The sequence below is a fragment of the Salmo trutta genome, chromosome 29, assembly GCF_901001165.1.
Source record: "Salmo trutta chromosome 29, fSalTru1.1, whole genome shotgun sequence".
Lineage (NCBI taxonomy): Eukaryota > Metazoa > Chordata > Actinopteri > Salmoniformes > Salmonidae > Salmo > Salmo trutta.
This window is the reverse complement of record NC_042985.1, coordinates 13978401-14001292: the sequence shown is the minus strand read 5'-3', so window position 1 is coordinate 14001292 and position 22892 is coordinate 13978401. Positions and strand designations below refer to the sequence as shown.

At 44.1% G+C, this 22892-nt stretch overlaps 1 protein-coding gene across 3 annotated transcripts in view; it reads right to left on the bottom strand.

Annotated features, from left to right (window-relative positions):
- The window catches only part of LOC115166972 (transient receptor potential cation channel subfamily M member 7-like), a 93228-nt gene extending 71156 nt beyond the window's left edge, over positions 1-22072 (bottom strand). For 2 of the 3 annotated variants that reach the window (XM_029720960.1, XM_029720961.1), the window contains exons 1-2: positions 21839-22068; positions 4199-4278 (exon numbers count right to left, since the gene is read on the bottom strand). In XM_029720960.1, coding sequence (XP_029576820.1) covers positions 4199-4278; positions 21839-21841 — 83 coding nt within the window. In that variant the 5' untranslated portion in view covers positions 21842-22068. Of the gene's footprint in view, positions 1-4198; positions 4279-21838 lie in introns of all 3 variants that reach the window. The other variant, XM_029720962.1, reaches the window with a different exon arrangement.
- Positions 22073-22892: the final 820 nt, after the last annotated feature.

The following is a 22892-nucleotide window of genomic DNA, read 5'->3' as shown; positions in this document are numbered from 1 at the left end:
AAGTGTACAAACGGGACCTCTGTAGAATTCCAGCACTGCAATGTCACATTCCAGCAAGTTCAAGTAGGAAATACTACAGTACTAAGCGGCAGGAGACCTTCAAATTCATACAAGCCTTAAACACAACACACATAGCCTAGCCTACACATCAGACCCTCATATTATATTGTCAGATTATAAACATAGAAAACAACACCTGCTCCTCATTTTACAATTGGATCCCCCAGCCGCCAAAAATGCTTTTGGTTGCGCCCGGTCCCCAGAGGCAGCAACCCTGCAGTAACAGTTCAGCAGCATGCACTACCTCTCTATCTTTGTGCCGTATTGCCGAGGAAACGTAGCTACAGGGCTCAAAATTAAAAAGGTGTCCCTCTCGTCCCGGGATGATAAAAAGTATATGTCTGGGACGGTTCAAAACAGACCTTGGGACTGTTCTGGGACGACAGATCCAAAATTAATATAACCACTGCACATAAAACATAAATACAAAGCAATTAGGCGGATGTAACATATCAGAATAAGCGCAACAATGCACACACGGCAGTAGGCTCTGAACAAATGTTCCAGAATGCAAGTAGCTGGAACACACTAAAAAGCACACCACACATTTAGAAAGAGGTGAGATCTAAAGATGCAACAACTAGCATGGGTTGCTAATATGACAAGGATTGTGTCTTTGGCTGCTGGAACAATGAAATAAAGCTGGTTTCAATGGCATAAGGAAGTGTTTATCAAATAATTCCCTCAATTTCTATGGTCTGATTTTGGCTAGGCTACCTTCAAACTGCTGACTGCCTCCGCTCAGAGGTGCAAGGTGGATGATACGCAGTGCGCAACAGGCACTGGCCTTTCTCTCCGCTCGTGTTTGATTTGAACGAACCGTGCCTCCAGTAGGCTTTCGTTTCGGCTCTGCTAGCTTTGGATAATAATGCCATGGGTGGGATGGGAAACATGGAGAGAAAGCATAAAGCATCTTAATAGGCCATTGGGCCACCACGAGCCGCCAGAACAGCTTCAAAGCGCATTGGCATGGATTCCACAAGTGTCTGGAACTCTATTGGAGGGATGCCAAACCATTCTTCCACAAGAAATTCCATAATTTGGTGCTTTGTTGATGGAAGACGCTGTCTCCGGTGCCGCTCCAGAATCAAGATTAGTCTTGTACCCTGGGAAGCTATATTCACGAGCGCTCCAATGTATAAATGTTTTGAAAGTTTAAAACGAGTAAAAGTTCATGAACATTTTATAAAATGTAGTCCTATGTTGTTGTGTATTTAGCAAACTATTGGTGATGAGATAATAGTATAAAAACAGTTTAATACCAAGTGATGCAATGCTAGGTTGGCTATTTTAGCTAGGCTAAGGTTAGCAAGCTAGCACCAAAGCTAGCACAGTATCTTGATCTTCTCTTTTATCTTTCCAACTGCAGTTTCAGATGAGCAGCACTTAGTGAGTCAGTGGTCACCCTAGTGAAAAAGTAACTTAATGGAGGTGCCAATACCAAAGACGAGAAAAGTGCAGGACATAAGATTGAAGGAGTGCAGTAGACTAAGTAAATGAATGGCTACATAGCTATCTACACTGTACAATTCACAATAGACTGGTACTATGCAGTCAGCTAGCTATACTTATTGCCAGACAGTAAATCAATAATTTAGCTAATAAAAGCAGAATCTAATTCGTCTTAATAGGGTAACCCCATCATTGTTAAGGCCAGACATTTTTGTCATATGATTATGGTATTTGGTCATATGATTATGGCAGGGTTCAAAGACAGGCAAGAGAGAGAGTGAGCACCCCCCATGCTGAGGCAGGGAGAGGACGAACAGGTCATCAGATGAGGCACTATCAGTTCAACTCCTCATCTTTGCTGACTATAGCCCAAGTGCTATAACAAAATGACTGCTGCCTGCATTCTGATTTCATTTGGTTGTCATGGCAGGGATCAGAGAGTCAGTAGAGAGAGGGAGAGCACCACCCATGTTGAGGCACAGGGTGAGGACGAACAGGACATCACGTAAACATTTTGAATTTGAGTTATAAGGCAGTCTGGTAAAACATGTTGCACACATTGGAACTATCGGTTCAGCTCCTCATCTTTGCTGACTGTAGCCCAAGTGTTATAACGAATGTTGTTGTCGGCATTCTGATTTCATTTGGTTCTCATGGAGGTTGAAGATGTGGCTGTGATCAACAATGACACAAAGCAGATTGCACCATGTTGCCGTCTGTCCTATCCACCAGGAGAAGCCGGATACCATGGATAGGAAAACAATATGCCCACATCTTATTCCGTCAGTGACGGCCATAAACAGGTATTTGGTGCATTTAAGTGAATTGAGAGTGAAGATCTGAACCCCTCTCTGTACCACTATATTCCCACCTTTGTATATATGGTTGCAACCAGTTATTCAATGTGTATGTTTTTTTACTTGATGGTGAACGACAATGTTAAGTATTTTTGAAGTCTATTGCTTGAGAATGACGCCATACTGATTTGCACCCCCGATGCTGTTACTCTCTGTTATTATCTATGCATAGCCACTTTAATAACCCTACCTGCATCTACATAATTACCTCAATTACCTCGACACCAGTGCCCCCGCACATTGACTCTGTACCGGTAACCCCTGTATATAGCCCCGCTATTGTTATTTACTGCTGCTCCTTAATTATTTGTTTTTCTTATCTCTTACTTTAAAATATTTAAATATTGTCTTAAAACTGCATTGTTGGTTAAGTAAGCATTTCACTGTAAGGTCTACATCTGTTGTATTCGGCGCATGTGACAAATACAATTTGATTTATTTTGAATTCTAATGCTTGAGAATGACACCATACTGATTTATTTATTTAAGTCTAATGTTTGATCCATATTGAAGAGTTATATTTCCAACTGTCACTGAATTATTTGAGGAATTAATACTGCAATTAAATTGTGTAAAAAGTTTCTGTACTCGACTGCTTTTAAATTAGTTGGGTATAAGAAATGAGTTATTCAAGACCATGTACTAACCAAGTGTGGCGAAGGGTACACAAATAGAATAATGGGCTTTGACATTCAAATTTAGTTAAAGAATGGGTGTGGTGGTGACTTTCTGTTAACTGTTAAGAGTAGGAACACGGTTTAAAGTAATATAGAAAAATATTGGTTTTTGCAGTTGTGATTGGGGTATATTGCCCAAATTATCAGAATTTTTTTAGATGCAGTTTCCCTTAGAAAGTCAACAGAAACAACCATTTCACAGCAAGTAAAATAAAATCTCCCAAGCCCCCGGACCCCCTGTAGAGGGGGTGTTGACACTGGAACTAATTGACACAAAGTTACGCCCTTGGCTAGCTGGCTGTCTGGCTGGCTGGCTGGCTGTTGGAGGATAACCTAGTAGTTGGGCTACACCCTGCCCTAACACCAAATCTTACTTACTACAGTAGTGGCTAAGTTTCACCTTCTGGCCTTTACTGACACTCAGTGTAATTACAGATTGCAGTGTACTAACCCCACCATGCAGGTAATAAACACTCACGGATGGAGGGACGGGAGAGAGAGATACATGTGAGAGACAGACAGAGAAAGAGACAGAGACACAGACATACTCTGTTATATCTGGAGTATTTCTCCTGTCTTATCCGGTGTCCTGTGTGAATTTAAGTATGCGCCCTCTAACTCTCTCCTCTCGGAGGACCGGAGTCCTAGGGGCCTCAGGACTACATGGCCTGATGACTTCTTGCTGTCCCCAGTCCATCTGCTGCTGCTCCAGTTTCAACTGTTCTACCTGTTCACCGGACGTGATGCCTTGTCCCGGACCTGCTGTTTTCGACTCTCTCTCTATGATTGGCTATGAAAAGCCAACTGACATTTACTCCTGAGGTGCTGACCTGTTGCACTCTCTACAACCACTGATTATTATTATCATCTGACCCTGCTGGTCATCTATGAACGTTTGAACATCTTGGCCATGTTCTGTTATAATCTCCACCCAGCACAGCCAGAAGAGGACTGGCCACCCCGCAGAGCTTGGTTCCTCTCTAGGTTTCGTCCTAGGTTCCTGCCTTTCTAGGGAGTTTTTCCTAGCCACCGTGCTTCTGCGTCTGCATTGCTTGCTGTTTGGGGTTTTAGGCTGGGTTTCTTTCTGTATAGCACTTTGTGACATCGGCTGATGTAAAAAGGGCTTTATAAATACATTTGATTGAATGATACCTGTGGGGGTCTTTCGACACTGGAAGTATGTGGACACATTCCCTCTTGGTGAAAGTGCTTTCTATCCAGGATTTCTGGGACTGTGGAGAGAGGAGACAGAAATATAATGAAGCACAACGTTACAAATTGGCTCCCTGTATCAGAGATCACTATAGTAGGGAAACCATGGGCCAATGTACAGTTCAAACGGGGCTGTAGCTGGTCTACTTGATTGCTTAATTGACTTACCATGAACATTCAACATACATACAGTCGTGGCCAAAAGTTGAGAATGACACAAATATACATTTTCACAAAGTTTGCTGCTTCAGTGTCTTTAGATATTTTTGTCAGATGTTACTATGGAATACTGAAGTATAATTACAAGCATTTCATAAGTGTCAAAGGCTTTTATTGACAATTACATTAAGTTGATGCAAAGAGTCAATATTTGCAGTGTTGACCCTTCTTTTTCAAGACCTCTGCAATCCGCCCTGGCATGCTGTCAATTAACTTCTGGGCCACATCCTGACTGATGGGAGCCCATTCTTGTATAATCAATGCTTGGAGTTTGTCGTAATTTGTGGGTTTTTGTTTGTCCACCCGCCTCGAGGATTGACCACAAGTTCTCAATGGAATTAAGGTCTGGGGAGTTTCCTGGCCATGGACCCCCCCCCCCCAAAAAAATCGATGTTTTGTTCCCCGAGCCACTTAGTTATCACTTTTGCCTTATGGTAAGATGCTCCATCATGCTGGAAAAGGCATTGTTCGTCACCAAACTGTTCCTGGATGGTTGGGAGAAGCCCTTTTTGTGCAAAGCAATGATGACGGCACGTGTTTCCTTGCAGGTAACCATGGTTGACAGAGGAAGAACAATGATTCCGAGCACCACCCTCCTTTTGAAGCTTCCAGTCTGTTATTCAAACTCAATCAGCATGACAGAGTGATCTCCAGCCTTGTCCTCAACACACACCTGTGTTAACGAGAGAATCACTGACATGATGTTAGCTGGTCCTTTTGTGGTGGTGGTGGGGCTGAAATGCAGTGGAAATGTGTTTTTGGGATTCAGTTCATTTGCATGGCAAAGAGGGACTTTGCAATTAATCTGATCACTCTTCATAACATTCTGGAGTATATTCAAATTGCCATCATACAAACTGAGGCAGCAGACTGAAAATTTATATTTGTGTCATTCTCAAAACTTTTGCCCACGACTGTACATGCGTACATACAATTTGAACTCATGTCAACACAAAATAATACAAGACAATATTTTCATAGTTAAAGGCAGTCCAATCAATGTTTGCTGTTGTAACTAACCAGTAACCACAGAGCCGAGCTCCCCTCAGGGGCCCCCAAACTAGCCAGCCAGGAGCTCCTAGTGACCCCCTAATCCAGGAGGCTCAGTATTCTGATTGATAAACTAATAAATGTAATCAGACTAAATCCTGCTGTGTATTAGACCAGAGCTGCTAGTGCTGCCAAGGGGACAGCAGTGTGTGTGTGTGTGTGTGTGTGTGTGTGTGTGTGTGTGTGTGTGTGTGTGTGTGTGTGTGTGAGCAGCAGCAGTCCGTTCACAACCACAAACTCTCTCACTCTCCTGAGACAGGCGGCCGAGCGTCCAGCGAGAACGAGAGCTTTATGTCAGAAGAATTTTCAATTAATTTCCAGGGTTCCGTCGTTCCGATTGCTTTTTGTTCCTGGTTCTAAACAACACAGGGTCTCACAGACGATTAGCACCAATAATCCTTCCCTTCACAAAGGAACAGGCTGAAATTCTTCACCTCCTCCTAACTCAGAGAAGTACTGGGTACAGTGGTTTACTGGCAGAGAGCTGAGATTACACAACACTGGGAATGACCAGGTTTGAAGAGGCCTAGTAGCCCTGTTGTTTTCCCACAGCGAAAGAACATACCAGCTACAAACAGTTTTAGGACAACAGGCGTTTCAGAAACAGCGCTAGAAGAACTGAAGTTCTCGAACAAAGGTCAGATGGAAGCTGTAACACAGCAGCGGCACAACAAAAGCGCTAGAACAACAGAAGTAGAACAGAACTCTAAAAACAGGAGGTAGAAGACCAGAAGTTCTAAAACACAGATAAAACAGGAGGTAGAAGACCAGAAGTTCTAAAACACAGATAAAACAGGTTGTCTACCTGGAAGTTGTCTTCTTCATGGCGGTTTAAGGGCTGAGTACAGGAACATACCAAATAACCTTCACGCATCTCCTGACCAACCAACCACACCAGCCTCAACAGATCTCCACAGATACCATCTCTCACTCTATATCTTCCTCTCTGTCGCTCTGTCCCTCACCACATAAATCGCTCCGGTCTCAAAGTCTAAAAGGTGATTGAAAATTGCAAATCCGTGTCTGTTAAAAGCTGAGTGATCAGTGAGCAGTAGAGAGAAACCTTGTGTTACTCTAACTTTGAATAGGAGTTCATCTGTAGGAGAGACACTCAGAGTAGAGGTCGACCGATTATGATTTTTCAATGCCGATATCGATACCGATTATTTGAGGACCCAAAAAAGCCGATACAGATTAATCGGACAATTTTTTTATTTATTTATTTGTAATAATGACAATTACAACAATACTGAATGAACACTTATTTTAACTTAATATAATACATCAATAAAATCAATCTAGCCTCAAATAAATAATGAAACATGTTCAATTTGGTTTAAATAATGCAAAACAAAATGTTGGAGAAGAAAGTAAAAGTGCAATATGTGCCATGTAAGAAAGCTAACGTTTAAGTGCCTTGCTCAGAACATGAGAACATATGAAAGCTGGTGGTTCCTTTTAACATGAGTTCAATATTCCAAGGTAAGAAGTTTTAGGTTGTAGTTATTATAGAAATTATAGGACTATTTCTCTCTATACGATTTGTATTTCATATACCTTTGACTATTGGATGTTCTTATAGGCACTTTAGTATTGCCAGTGTAACAGTATAGCTTCCGTCCCTCTCCTCGCTCCTACCTGGGCTCGAACCAGGAACACATCGACAACAGCCACCCTCGAAGCAGCGTTACCCATGTAGAGGAAGGGGAACAACTACTCCAAGTCTCAGAGCGAGTGACGTTTGAAACGCTATTAGCGCGCACCCGCTAACTAGCTAGCCATTTCACATCGGTTACACCAGCCTAATCTTGGGAGTTGACAGGCTTGAAGGGGTGGGTATAATTTGTGGAACGTTCCAACAGGAATCTGTTCCAAAAAACATAAAGTAAAAGGTTGCCAACCAACAACGCATACAAAGTAGCAACGCATACAAACCTAGCTAACTAGCTGCCGAATAGGCATCAACTCACCACGTAGCTTATTCTTCATGTTTGTCCATTGGCAACCAGAGTGAGGACAGATATTTTTCGGAATAAACGTGATGAGTGAAAAACGCAATGAAATAGACCACTCCCTACCCGGTATCTTATTCTGCCGCTATACAACTTTGTATGCGTTGTTTTTGACAACCTTGTTATTTACAAAGTTTTTGGAATAGATTCCTGTTGGAATGTTACACAAATTATACCCACCCGGCTTGAAGTCATAAACAGCTTGAAACACAGCGAAGAGCTGCTGGCAAAACGCACGAAAGTGCTGTCTGAATGAATGCTTACGAGCCTGCTGGTGCCTACCACCGCTCAGTCAGACTGCTCTATCAAATCATAGACTTAATTATAACATAATAAACACACAGAAATACAAGCCTTAGGTCATTAATATGGTCGAATCCGGAAACTATCATCTCATCTCGTGGAGTGCAATGTAAGGCAGGTGGTTAGAGCGTTGGACTAGTAACCAAGGTTGCAAAAACGAATCCCCCATGAACAAGGCAGTTAACCCCCGTTCCTAGGCCGTCATTGAAAATAAGAATGTGTTCTTAATCTGACTTGCCTAGTTAAATAAAGGTGTAAAAAATATATATATATATATATAAAAAATTTGGGCAAATCGGTGGCCAAAAATACCGATTACCGATTGTTATGAAAACTTGAAATCAGCCCTAATTAATCGGCCATTCCGATTAATTGGTCGACCTCTAACTTAGAGGGCTGATGAATGTGTATGAGACACACTGCTTATTTCCGGAGAGAGAGAGGCAGGATGGTAGAGGTAGAGGCCTCAGTCATTTATATCTTCTTCAGACCACCTGCTGAGACAGTGAGCATGTTTCACTCAACCAACCACCTCCGCTACATACACAGGAACCACAGGTTAGGTACTCACAGGACGACTTGGTAAGGCTTACCATTATTAGACAACGAATAGTCACTGGGAGCGACTCACTTCCCACTGAAACTAGGCCCAACTCTCTGGTCAATGGCATTCCTACTATTCAAATCTGCTCTACCCTGGTCAAGCAGACTGTCCGCTGTGTTCACGTTTCGATGTGAAGTGAAACAGAACGTGAGCGATCGCGAGATCAAGCTGGTTTCACAAGGCTATCTCTGTTCATTATTAGTGATGGGGGAATATATACAGTTACATTTTGCAATATTATTTTGGGATGATATTATACAGATATTTGACCCCAAGTATCGATTTGTAAAAACAATTATATGTATTAGGCCTATATACACAGTACATGTCAAAAGTTTGGACACACCTACTCATTCAATGGTTTCTCATTATTTGTACTATTTTCTACATTGTAGAATAATAGTGAAGACATCAAAACTATGAAATAACACATATGGAATCATGTAGTAACCAAAAGTGTTAAACAAATCAAAATATATTTTAGATTTGAGATTCTTCAAAGTAGCCACCCTTTGCCTCTGACAGTTTTGCACACTCTTGGCACAGCTTCAAGAGGTAGTCACTTGGAATACATTTCAATTAACAGGTGTGCCTTGTTAAAAGTTAAGAAGGAAAGAAATTCCACAAATTAATACATTTGAGCCAATCAGTTATGTTGTGACAAGGTAGAGGTGGTATACAGAAGACTCTATTTGGTAAAAGACCAAGTCCATATTATGCCAATAACAGCTCAAATAAGCAAGGAGAAATGACAGTCCATCATTACTTTAAGACATGAAGGTCTGTCAATACGGAAAATGTCAAGAACTTTGAATGTTTCTTCAAGTGCAGTCGCAGAGTTCACAGAGTTCAAGTAACAGACATCTCAACATCAATTGTTCAGAGGAGACTGTGTGAATCAGGCCTTCATGGTTGAATTGCTGCAAAGAAACCACTACTAAAAGACATGAATAAGAAGAAGAGACTTGCTTGGGCCAAGAAACATGAGCAATGGACAGACTGGTGGAAATCTGTCCTTTGTTCTGATGAATCCAAATTTAGATTTTTGGTTCCAACTGCAGTGTCTTTGTGAGACGCAGAGTAGGTGAATGGATGATCTCTGCATGTGTGGTTCCCACCGTGAAGCATGGAGGTGTGATGATGTGGGGGTGCTTTGCTGGTGACACTGTCTGTGATTTATTTAGAATTCAAGGCACACTTAACCAGAATAGCTACCACAGCATTCTACAGCGATACACCATCCCATCTGGTTTGGGCTTAGTGGGACTGTCATTTGTTTTCCAACAGGACAATGACCCAACACACCTGCAGGTTGTGTAAGGGCTATTTGACCAAGAAGGAGAGTTATGGAGTGCTGCATCAGATGACCTGAACTCCACAATCACCTGACCTCAACCCAATTGAGATGGTTTGGGATGGTTTGGGATGAGTTGGACCGCAGAGTGAAGGAAAAGCAGCCAACAAGTTCTCAGCATATGTGGGAACTCCTTCAAGACTGTTGGAAAATAATTCCAGGTGAAGCTGGTTGAGAGAAAGCCAAGAGTAAGCAAAGCGGTCATCAAGGCAAAGGGTGGCTAATTTGAAGAATCTCAAATCTATTTTGAATTGTTTAACACTTTTTTGGTTACTACATTGTTCCATATGTCATTTGATAGTTTTGAGGTCTTCACTACTTTTCTACAACGTAGAGAATCATTTAAATAAAGAACAACCCTTCAATGAGTAGATGTCCTAACTTTTGACTGGTACTGTATAATATATGTATTTATGCTACAGTAGGTAGGGTCAGCTAGCGCTAGTCGGCTGCACGGGTCAGCTAGCGCTAGTCGGCTGCACGGGTCAGCTAGCGCTAGTCGGCTGTACGGGTCAGCTAGCGCTAGTCGGCTGTATAGCTTGTTTTCAATCTTCTTTTTAAATAGTGAGTCAACATGTTTACAGCACTTTTATTTCCCTGACTGATCAAAACTCGTTTTCTCATGCTTTCGTCTCTCTGCAGCAGACATACTCTATAGTGAGCAATATGTTTAGAACATCAAATCACAAAATCACAGTATCGAATCGCAATATATATAGAATCGTATCGGCACCTAAGTATCGTGATAATATTGTATCGTGAGTCCCTGGCAATTCCCAGCCCTATTCATTATGGTAAAACTATATTCAATAGGATGGTGATATTATGATAACAGGAGAAGATTTGAATGCTTCAGATAATGAATACAGGACATCTCATTCATTCAGGTGGTCTGATGGTTAATAGTGTTAACAGAGGGTTGTTAGAGAGGCTTTGGTCCCCGTTGACCTGTATCCATGGTACCGGAGAATGTCAGGCAACAAAAGACTCAATTTAGATGCACTTTAAAGCCCCAGCCAGGAACACAGACACGTCTCTCTCCCTCTAGTTCTCCTTCTCTCTCTACATCCCTCACTCGACCTCCCTCGTTCTCCCCCTCTCGACCTCCCTCGTTCTCCCCCTCTCTCTACCTCCCTCGTTCTCCCCCTCTCTCTACCTCCCTCGTTCTCCCCCTCTCTCTACCTCCCTCTCCCTCCCTCTTTCTCTGCCAAACAGAGGAAGGGCTCTTTTTGGCCACTTAGTCTTCCTGTAGGAAATTAACCAGCCCCATTTCCCTTCATAAACCGCACACACACACACACACACACCCCTCTGTTGACCCTTTACCTTCTGACGACATGAGTCGGTTTCATGAAGCACCCAACTCCCCACCCAACTTCCTACCCACTCTCCAACCCGTTTCCCAGGTAGGCGGGCTGTGGCAGTGACAGAAAGGTGGCTAAACGCACACAGCCCTGGCCTGCAGCCCTAGTTAACCTCTCCTCTCTCACTCCTCTGGCCGACATGCCTGACTGACTCATAGAATTCCAGATAACATCTGGCCAGCCAGCCTGTTCTCACACTCATAATGAATCTATAAACTGGGGGAGAGAGAAGACATTAGCATGAAGACAGTGGTGCTGCGGTGTTAATAACAAGAGACAGTTTATACTGTTGTTACCTGCCAGGCTAGCGGTCCAGGCAAGGGGCATGACAAAGCTGAGAAGCTCAGGGTCAAACAGGAGAATGTGTAAAAGGCAGGTAGCCTATTGGTTAAGAGCGTTGGACCAGTAACTGAAAGGTCGCTGATTCAAATCCCAGAGCTGACTAGGTGAAAAATCTGTCGATGTGCCCTTGAGCAAGGTACTTAACCCTAATTGCTTGTGTAAGTTGCTCTGGATAACAGTGTCTGCTATATGACAACAAAAATTAAGTGTAAAAGAGGTGTTGAGTCATCCTCAGAAGGCCAGTGTTGATTGAAAAATGCTCAGCGGTTTTTTTATTTTATTATTACAATAAAGAGATTTGAAAATGCTTCAAATCAACTTCCTTTGTCCTCTAAGAGAGGCTGGGTGAATAGGCTTACCTCTCACGTAAAGTAGTTTGCACACTGGCCTTGCCTCTGTAGCAGGCAGACAGACCGCTATCTTTCTCACCTCTAAATAGGCATTATTAATATTATTACTACTAAAACAAAGACCGAAGGATTAGGTGGACACACCACAAGGGAGAGATAAGGAGATAACAGAGGAGAGGAACTATACTGAACAAAAATATAAAATGCAACATGTAAAGTGTTGGTCTCATGTTTCATGAGCTGAAATAAAAGATCCTAGAAGCTTATTTCTCTCATTTTTTGCACACATCTGTTTACGTCCCTGTTAGTGAGCATTTCTCCTTTACCAAGATAATCCATCTACCTGACAGGTGTGGCATATCAAGAAGCTGATTAAACACCATAATCATTACACAGGTTCACCTTGTGCTGGGGACAATAAAAGGCCACTCTAAAATGTGCAGTTATGTCACACAACACAATGCCACAGATGTCTCAAGGTTTGAGGGAGTGTGCAATTGGCATGCTGACTGCAGGAATGTCCACCAGAGCTGTTGCCAGAGACGAGGTCGACCGATTAAATAGGGCCGATTTCAAGTTCATAACAATCGGTAATCGGCATTTTTGGACACCGATTATGGCCGATACCTCCAATGAACTAGAATTCAAGGCACCTAACCAGCATGGCTACCACAGCATTCTGCAGCGATACGCAATCCCATCTGGTTTGCGCTTAGTGGGAATATAATTTGTTTTTCAACAATGACCCAACACACCTCCAGACTGTGTAAGGGCTATTTGACCAAGAAGGAGAGTGATGGAGCACTACATCAGATGATCTGGCTTCCACAATCACACGACCTCAACCCAATTGAGATATGAAACGTTATCATATAGGCCCATGTAACTAGCATGTCACAAGAGACAACAGGATACCTAGAGAGTAGGTAGGTACACGCTGGGGTGAAGTTTCCCCCTGTGAATATGTAGGATTAGCTTCCCCTCCTCCAATCAAATCAAAATCAAATGTTATTTGTCAAATGCTTTGTAAACAACAGGTGTAGAGTAACTAATGCTTACTTACAGGCCCTTCCCAACCTTAGCCATTAGTGAGGGACAGAAAATGAGGGACAGAAAATGAAAAACTGACCCCAAACTAGCGTCTAGGGGCAACTTCAACATACACCAGTATTTGTACTTACTAAGGATCCCTATTAGCTGCTTCCAAGTCAGCAGCTACCCTTTCTGGGGTCCAGCAACATGAAGGCAGTAATATACATTATAATTCAATTTAAACATTAAAATACATTTCACAACACATTAAGTGTGTGCCCTCAGGCCACTACTCTACTACCACATATCCACAACACAAAATCAATGTGTACGTGTGTGTATAGTGAGTATGTTATTGTGTGTGTGTGTGTGTGTGTGTGTGTGTGTGTGTGTGTGTGTGTGTGTGTGTGTGTGTGTGTGTGTGTGTGTGTGTGTGTGTGTGTGTGTGTGTGTGTGTGTGTGTGTGTCTCTCTCTTCACAGTCCGCTGTTCCATAACGTGTATTATTATCTTTATTTTATTGAATTTTACTGCTTGCATCAGTTACTTGATGTGGAATAGAGTTCCATGTTGTCATGGCTCTTTGTAGTACTGTGCTCCTCCCATAGTCTGTTCTGGACTTGGGGACTGAAGAGACCTCTGGTGGCATGTCTGGTGGGGTATGCATGGGTGTCTGATCTGTGTACTAGTAGTTTAAAAACAGACATCACTGTGCATTCAACATGTCAATACTTCTCACAAATACAAGTAGTGATGAAGTCAATCTTTCCTCTACTCAAATCAATCCAGTCCAATTACTTGAGCCTGGAGAGATTGACACATTAGCTTTCCGTGTACATTTAAGGGCCAGCCGTACTGCCCTGTTCTGGACCAGTTGTAATTTTCTTAAGTCCCTCTTTGTGGCATCTGACCACATAACTGGACAGTAGTCCAGGTACGACAAAACTAGGGCCTGTAGGACCTACCTTGTTGACAGCGTTGTTAAGGCAGAGTAACACTTTATTATGGACAGACCTCTCACCAGTCCCACTTCACCCTACACCAGTAGCTAGTGGTACGGTCCCACTTCACCAGTAGGTAGTGAGTGGTACGGTCCCACTTCACCAGTAGGTAGTGAGTGGTACGGTCCCACTTCACCAGTAGGTAGTGAGTGGTACGGTCCCACTTCACCAGTAGGTAGTGAGTGGTACGGTCCCACTTCACCAGTAGGTAGTGAGGGGTACGGTCCCACTTCACCAGTAGGTAGTGAGGGGTACGGTCCCACTTCACCAGTAGGTAGTGAGTGGTACGGTCCCACTTCACCAGTAGGTAGTGAGTGGTACGGTCCCACTTCACCAGTAGGTAGTGAGGGGTACGGTCCCACTTCACCAGTAGGTAGTGAGGGGTACGGTCCCACTTCACCAGTAGGTAGTGAGTGGTACGGTCCCACTTCACCAGTAGGTAGTGAGTGGTACGGTCCCACTTCACCAGTAGGTAGTGAGTGGTACGGTCCCACTTCACCAGTAGGTAGTGAGTGGTACGGTCCCACTTCACCAGTAGGTAGTGAGTGGTACGGTCCCACTTCACCAGTAGGTAGTGAGTGGTACGGTCCCACTTCACCAGTAGGTAGTGAGTGGTACGGTCCCACTTCACCAGTAGGTAGTGAGTGGTACGGTCCCACTTCACCAGTAGGTAGTGAGTGGTACGGTCCCACTTCACCAGTAGGTAGTGAGTGGTACGGTCCCACTTCACCAGTAGGTAGTGAGGGGTACGGTCCCACTTCACCAGTAGGTAGTGAGGGGTACGGTCCCACTTCACCAGTAGGTAGTGAGTGGTACGGTCCCACTTCACCAGTAGGTAGTGAGTGGTACGGTCCCACTTCACCAGTAGGTAGTGAGTGGTACGGTCCCACTTCACCAGTAGGTAGTGAGTGGTACGGTCCCACTTCACCAGTAGGTAGTGAGTGGTACGGTCCCACTTCACCAGTAGGTAGTGAGTGGTACGGTCCCACTTCACCAGTAGGTAGTGAGTGGTACGGTCCCACTTCACCAGTAGGTAGTGAGTGGTACGGTCCCACTTCACCAGTAGGTAGTGAGTGGTACGGTCCCACTTCACCAGTAGGTAGTGAGTGGTACGGTCCCACTTCACCAGTAGGTAGTGAGTGGTACGGTCCCTAACAGTTGCACAGTGGAGTCTACTCTAAGGGAACTATCAATCTCCTCCCTTCATAATAAATCAACATTTACTGTAGGCAATATCATAAACATGTCCTTAAATGTCTACACTGCTCTTCGTAAAACACCATAAACTACTGCCCTCAATGACCCAGAGCTGTAATACAACTCCAATCGTCTTATTTGACATTGCCTGACATTTTGCAGCATTAATGAAGGTCAATAAACTTTGACATTGGCAAAGATAAGATTCAGGCTGTCACTATGACTGATCTCATAGCTAAAGCAAAAAGTACCACAATCATCAACATGGCATAATGTTAGAAGTCCTATTACTACACAACATGATAATGTTATCTATATTAACTGTAGCTACATGATATGATAATGTTGTTAAACTCCCTCAACGTCAGCAAGACCAAGGAGCTGAATGTGGACTACAGGAAACAGGGGCGGGTGCACACCCCTCATCCACATCCACAGTGGAGGGTCAAGATCCTCTGTGTCCACATCACATCACATCACATCACATGGTCCTCTCACACCAGCACAGTGGTGAAGAGGGAACGGCAGCGCCTCTTCTCCCTTAGGAGGTTGAAACCATTTGGCATGGCCACTCAGATCCTTAGGAACTTTTACAGCTGCACTATGGAGAGCATCCTGACTGCTTGTATTACCATCTAGTATGGCAACTGCAGACGGAGGGCCTTAAAGGAGGGTAGTACAGACAGCTTAGCGCATTACTGGGGGTGAGGTCCCAGCCATCCAGGACTTACAGTGGGAAGAAAAAGTATGTGAACCCTTGGATTTAATAGCAGGTTGACCCTCCCTTGGCAGCAATAACCTCAACCAAACATTTTCTGTAGTTGAGGATCAGACCTGCACAACTGTCAGGAGGAATTTTGGACCATTCCTCTTTATAAAACTGTTTCAGTTCAGCAATATTCTTGGGATGTCAGGTGTGAACTGCCCTCTTGAGGTCATGCCACAGCATCTCAATCGGGTTGAGGTCAGGACTGACTGGGCCACTCCAGAAAGCGTATTTTCCTTCTGTTCAAGCCATTCTGTTGCATCACCTAACTTCTGTTGAGCTTCAATTGGCGGACAGATAAGCCTTACATTCTCCTGAAAAATGTCTTGATAAACTTGGGAATTCATTTTTCTGTCGATGATAGCAAGCTGTCCAGGCCCTGAGGCAGCAAAGCAGCCCCAAACCATGATGCTCCCTCCACCATACTTTACAGTTGGGATGAGGTTTTGATCTTGGTGTGCTGCGCCTTTTTTTCTCCACACATAGTGTTGTGTGTTCCTTCCAAACAACTCAACTGTAGTTTCTGCTGTCCACAGAATATTTTGCCAGTAGCGCTGTGGAACATCCAGGTGCTCTTTTGCAAACTTCAGACGTGCAGCAATGTTTTTTTGAACAGCAGTGGCTTCTTCCATGGTGTCCTCCCATGAACACCATTCTTTAGTGTTTTACGCATCGTCGACTCGTCAACAGAGATGTTAGCATGTTCCAGAGATTTCTGTAAGTCTTTAGGTGACACTAAGATTCTTAACCTCATTGATTATTCTGCGCTGTGCTCTTGCAGTCATCTATGCAGGACGGCCACTCCTAGGGAGAGTAGCAACAGTGCTGAACTTTCTCCATTTCTAGACAATTTGTCTTACCGTGGACTGATGAACATCAAGGCTTTTAGAGATACTTTTGTAACCCTTCCCAGCTTTATGCAAGTCAACAATTCTTAAACTTAGGTCTTCTGAGATCTCTTTTGTTTGAGGTATGGTTCACATCAAGCAATGCTTCTTGTAAATAGCAAACTCAAATTTTGTGTTTTTTAATAGGGCAAGGCAGCTCTAACCAACATCTCCAATCTCGTCTCATTGATAGGACTCCAGGTTAGCTGACTCCTGACTCCAATTAGCTTTTGGAGAAGTCTTAGCCGAGGGGTTCACATACTTTTTCCAACCTACAATGTGAAAGTTTAAAATTATGTATTCAATATAAGACAAATACAATAATTTGTGTTTTATTAGTTTAAGCACACTGTGTTTATTGTTGTGACTATGTCAGATTTATGCAGAAATCCAGGTAGTGTCTTCACCATTATTCTACAGTGTAGAAAATAGTAAAAATAAAGAAAAACCCTCGAATGAGTAGGTGTGTCCAAACTTTTGACTGGTACTGTATATTTATCCTGCTACTGGTCACTATTACTCCTGTTTACATGTATATTCACCTATCACACATACACTGACACTCTAGCACACACACACACAAACAATTATACAGCTGCCATATTGTTTACTATAATTATTAAACCTGCTCCCAGTCACTTTCTCCTGATCCCTGCCTACATGTACATATCAACCTTAACTACTCCAGTATTCCTGCACATTGTAAAGGTGGTACTGGCATTGACCCTGTATATAACTTACATTCTTCTATTTCTTTATTCCTATTAGTGATACTATTTTGATATTGAATACTGCCCTGTTGGGTAGGGCTTGCAAGTTAAGCATTTCACTGTACCTGTCCATGTGACTAATAAAACTTGAACTTGAAACTAAGCCAAGTGTGGAGCCATGTGAAAAGTCACGGGACAGCAGTGTGACGAGCCTTCAGTTCACACGCCCAGGGAGCCCTTGTAGGCATAGTAGTGTAATATAAGAGACTCTTCTCTCAGAGTGAATAAGGTAGAACAGGAGGAGGAGGACAGCTAGTGATGCTACTGCTACTTCACAAGAACACTGCTGCCTTCACTACTAAACTGTGTCACTGCTCTCACGCTTTGAATGCACTGGAACAATGTGTGTGATAACAGTCTATAGCTTACTGTATATAGAACAGGCCAGACTCCTATACAGCAGTAGTCTCCTTTGGTCCATGATGAGCCCTCTAGCAAACTGACAGTCAGAGGGGGCATTCCAGGGGGCTTGCCCTACACAAGTTACTGTGCAGATTCTGTAGTCCAGATCCCATACTATTTAAACTTGTTTATTTGGGATGCAAAATGATTTGTAGATCAGTGAGGTTTTTTTTTATCAGGTTGGCCGATCTTCGAGACATGCTGAGTAAGTGCGACCATCTCTGCAGCGCTGGCCTGGCTGCAGCAGGGCTGGCCTGGCTGCAGCAGGGCTGGCCTGGCTGCAGCAGGGCTGGCCTGGCTGCAGCAGGGCTATGGTAAACCACCCTACAGCTACAACGTGCTAAGTGGCTGTAAGCTGAGGCATGTGACAGGCGGAAAGAGGACAGGGACTGAGGGAAACAAGGAGCAGTTTCACAACACCTGCCCTGGCCAGAACTTATTGCAGAAACAGGTTCTTCTGGGAAAGTTTGACAGAAAACCCATGGTTGATGTCCACCATCTAGGGCTATGACCCAATGGCACCATATTCCCTATATAGTGTACTACTAAGTAGTACACTTTATAGGGAAAATAGTCCCATTTAAGAGGCACCTAGAGGTCTTGCAAAAAGTGATAGCAATGCATCATAATAGGTCATTCTAATGAATTATTCATGAACCTTCTGTGACCATTACACTAACAAGGAGTAGCATTACAACAACCTGCATCTGATGCAGAGGGAGGAAGAACTTTGACAGAACACAAATGATAACATTCAAATCAAAGTTTGTCACATGCGCCGAATACAACAGGTGTAGACATTACAGTGAAATGCTTACTTACAGGCTCTAACCAATAGTGCGGGAAAAAAAGGTGTGTGTGTGTGTGTGTGTGTGTGTGTAGGTAAGTAAAGAAATAAAACAACAGTAAAAAGACATTTGACTATAAGAGTAGCAAGGCTATATACAGACACCGGTTAGTCAGGCTTATTGAGGTAGTATGAACATGTAGGTATGGTTAAAGTGACTATGCATATATGATGAACAGAGAGTAGCAGTAGCGTAAAGAGAGGGGTTGGCGGGTGGTGGGACACAATGCAGATAGCCGGTTAGCCAATATGTGGGAGCACTGGTTGGTCGGGACAATTGAGGTAGTATGTAAATGAATGTATAGTTAAAGTGACTATGCATATATGATAAACATAGAGTAGCAGGGGGGGGGGGGGAGGGCACACAATGCAAATAGTCCGGGTAACCATTTGGTTACCTGTTCAGGAGTCTTATGGCTTGGGAGTAAAAACTGTTGAGAAGCCTTTTTGTCCTAGACTTGGCACTCCGGTACCGCTTGCCATGCGGTAGTAGAGAGAACAGTCTATGACTGGGGTGGCTGGGGTCTTTGACAATTTTCAGGGCCTTCCTCTGACACCGCCTGGTGTAGAGGTCCTGGATGGCAGGAGGCTTTGCCCCAGTGATGTACTGGGCCGTACGCACTACCCTCTGTTGTGCCTTGCGGTTGGAGGCCGAGCAATTGCCGTACCAGGCAATTGCCGTACCGAGCAATTGCCGTACCGAGCAATTGCCGTATCAGTCAATTGAAATACATGTATTAGGCCCTAATCTATAGATTTCACATGACTGGGAATACAGATATGCATCTGTAGGACACAGATACCTTTTTAAAAAAGGTAGGGGCGTGGATCAGAAAACCAGTCAATATCTGGTGTGACCACTATTTGCCTCATGCAGCGCGACACATCTCATTCACATTGTGTTGATCAGGCTGTTGATTGTGGCCTGTGGAATGTTGTCCCACTCCTATTCAATGGCTGTGCGAAGAACTGGAACACGCTGTCGTACACGGCGATCCAAAGCATCCCAAACATGCTCAACGGGTGACATGTCTGGTGAGTATGCAGGCCATGGGTGAACTGGGACAATTTCAACTTCCAAGAATTCTATACAGATCCTTGCGACATGGGGCTGTGCATTATCATGCTGAAACATGATGGCAGCAGATGAATGGCACACCAATGGGCCTCAGGATCTCATCACAGTATCTGTGCATTCAAATTGCCATCAATAAAATCCAATTGTGTTCGTTTTCCGTAGCTTATGCCTGCCCATACCATAACCCCACCGCCACCATGAGGCACTCTGTTCACAACGTTGACATCAGCAAACCGCTCGCCTACACAACACCATACACGTGGTCTGCAGTTGTGTGGCTGGTTGGAAGTACTGCCAAATTCTCTAAAACGACGGAGGCAGTTTATGGTAGCGAAATTAACATTCAATTCTCTGGCAACAGCTCTGGTGGACATTCCTGCAGTCAGCATGCCAATTGCACACTCCCTCAAAACATCTGTGGCATTGTGTTGTGTGACAAAACTGCACATTTTAGAGTGGCCTTTTATTGTCCCCAGCACAAGGTGCACCTGTGCAATGATCATGCTGTTTAATCAGCACCTTGATATGCCACACCTGTCAAGTAGATGGATTATCTTGGCAAAGGAGAAATGCTCACTAACAGGGATGTAAACACATTTTAGAGAAATAAGCTTTTGTGTATGGAACATTTCTGGGATCTTCTATTTCAGCTCATGAAACATGGGACCAACACTTTACATGTTGCGTTTATATTTTTGTTCAGTATATGTTCAGAATAGACAGAGCTGTATAAAGGCCTTTGACACTTGCAAAAAATGATGCGTGGTCTAATGATCCCCTTTAGTCTAAAACAGATGGAAGTAGGACTTATGTGGTTCTATTGTTTAATTAAATGATGTTCTATTACATCGGGGGATCATTTGCTGGTGTCCGTTCTATATCATGTAACCGACATGCATTTATCTGGCCTGGTAAACCGCTGGACAGTGAACACATGGGGACTACAACAAACCATCACACACAGCAGCATGACAACCAGACCCCCGCGCACAATTAGTGACGCCACATGCTGTGTCTGTCTGGCCAAACCGCGAACCGGCGGCGACTTGACAGTGGCCCGATGTAGCCTGAAACTCTTCAAGAGAGATGCCTTTAAAAAGTCTGGTGTGTTTTCAACTGACTTTTAGCGGTCTGATGACAAGCTGATCAGAAGCTTCAAACCTTATATATATATATATATATATAGCTTAACTATGCTAGTCAGTGGTGGTTAGCTAGCTAGATGATGAACAATCCAGAGTCTGTGGAACCCCCGAGGGGAATCAAAGACAGAAATTCGTCAGCTAATGAAGCTGGGTAAGCTATTGTTTAATGACAACTTGCCATAGCAAAGACAATACCATGAGTTAGCGACACAATCTCTGATAGTTTACGCAAAATGAAAACTAGCAGGCTAATTTGCTAGCTAGTCAAGACTGATACAGGCAAGCCTTGAATTATGGGTCCCAGTACTGTCTCGCGGGGACAATGTCATCTCCATCCCTTTTCTTGGAATCCAACTTTGTCAAGTCATCGCACGAGTGCACGCACGAGTTGGCATGGCCTTGCAGTCACATCGCTTTGTACTCAAGTCCATTGGCGGACAGAGCTAACTGGAGCTGGCTCACTAGTTAGCATCTAACGCCATTGTGGATGGATGGTAATGCGAACATTAGCTAGCTCAACTACCTAGCGGCGGCATCGCTAGAGACTCAGCCAGCCGCAGTTTGCATTTCAGCGAACGTTCTGCCGATGCCTTTTTACTACCAATGCAAAGGTGCCCAGATGTTTTACCCAGATGTCGGTGGCACTGGCTAACCACTGAACCATATCCAACGTTATTCTAGATAGATAGTTAAACACAAGTACGCAATACCAACTGATCATGATCTTCTTGACAACCAAGCAGCATGTAAATAACTGCCAGCTACTCATATCTCCCTCCTCGACTCTGATCCTCCGACCTGACATTCTAGAAGCCCCCATTCTACTGGACAGAAAAGCACTTTGGTTGGATCTCGTACCATTCTCTTCACCGTTGAGACTCAGGAAGAGCTTCTCCGATGCCTTTATCCATCTATCGGCGGTGTTCCTTTCTGTTAGCCTTGGAAGGAAAGTCCAGTTGTCGCTGGTGAAATCTGCCCTAGATGCAGCTCCAGCGGAAGGTTGCTTTTTCATAATTGTGCGACTCCGAACTGACTCCGCTGCATGAAGAAGCCAGCCGAGTCAGCCCCGGAGCACTGAGCACGTCACATGACGGGGAGGTCAAATACCCGAATATTTATCTATTATTTGATTAATACCCGCATTGATATTAAAGTGTATTGCTATGGGATGAGTGTTTGGATAAGTATATTATGCAACAGGCGTAAGCATGTACTGTATACAGGTTTCTAGGTCAATGTGGTAGATCTACATCTCATTCTCAATCCGACTGGTATGTAGGCAAGAAGTGGCAAGTCACCAGTAATAAGCTACAACAGGCTGAAACATGACGAACTCCACAGATGAACCCCAAAAAATAACATTTTGCAACAGTACAAAAAGCCACCTCTAACTCGTTCTCCCTCTTTACTGTACTGTCCAAATTTGATCTCTCCCCCTCCCTGTCGGCCCCTTTCCCTGCTATTCTCCTCTCCCACTCCCTCTTCCCAGGCCTTCCTCCCACTCCCTCTTCCCAGGCCTTCCTCCCACTCCCTCTTTCCAGGCCTTCCTCCCACTCCCTCTTTCCAGGCCTTCCTCCCACTCCCACTTCCCAGGCCTTCCTCCCACTCCCACTTCCCAGGCCTTCCTCCCACTTCCCAGGCCTTCCTCCCACTCCCTCTTTCCAGGCCTTCCTCCCACTCCCTCTTTCCAGGCCTTCCTCCCACTCCCTCTTTCCAGGCCTTCCTCCCACTTCCTCTTCCCAGGCCTTCCTCCCACTTCCTCTTCCCAGGCCTTCCTCCCACTCCCTCTTCCCAGGCCTTCCTCCCTCTTCCCAGGCCTTCCTCCCACTCCCTCTTTCCAGGCCTTCCTCCCACTCCCTCTTCCCAGGCCTTCCTCCCACTTCCTCTTCCCAGGCCTTCCTCCCACTCCCTC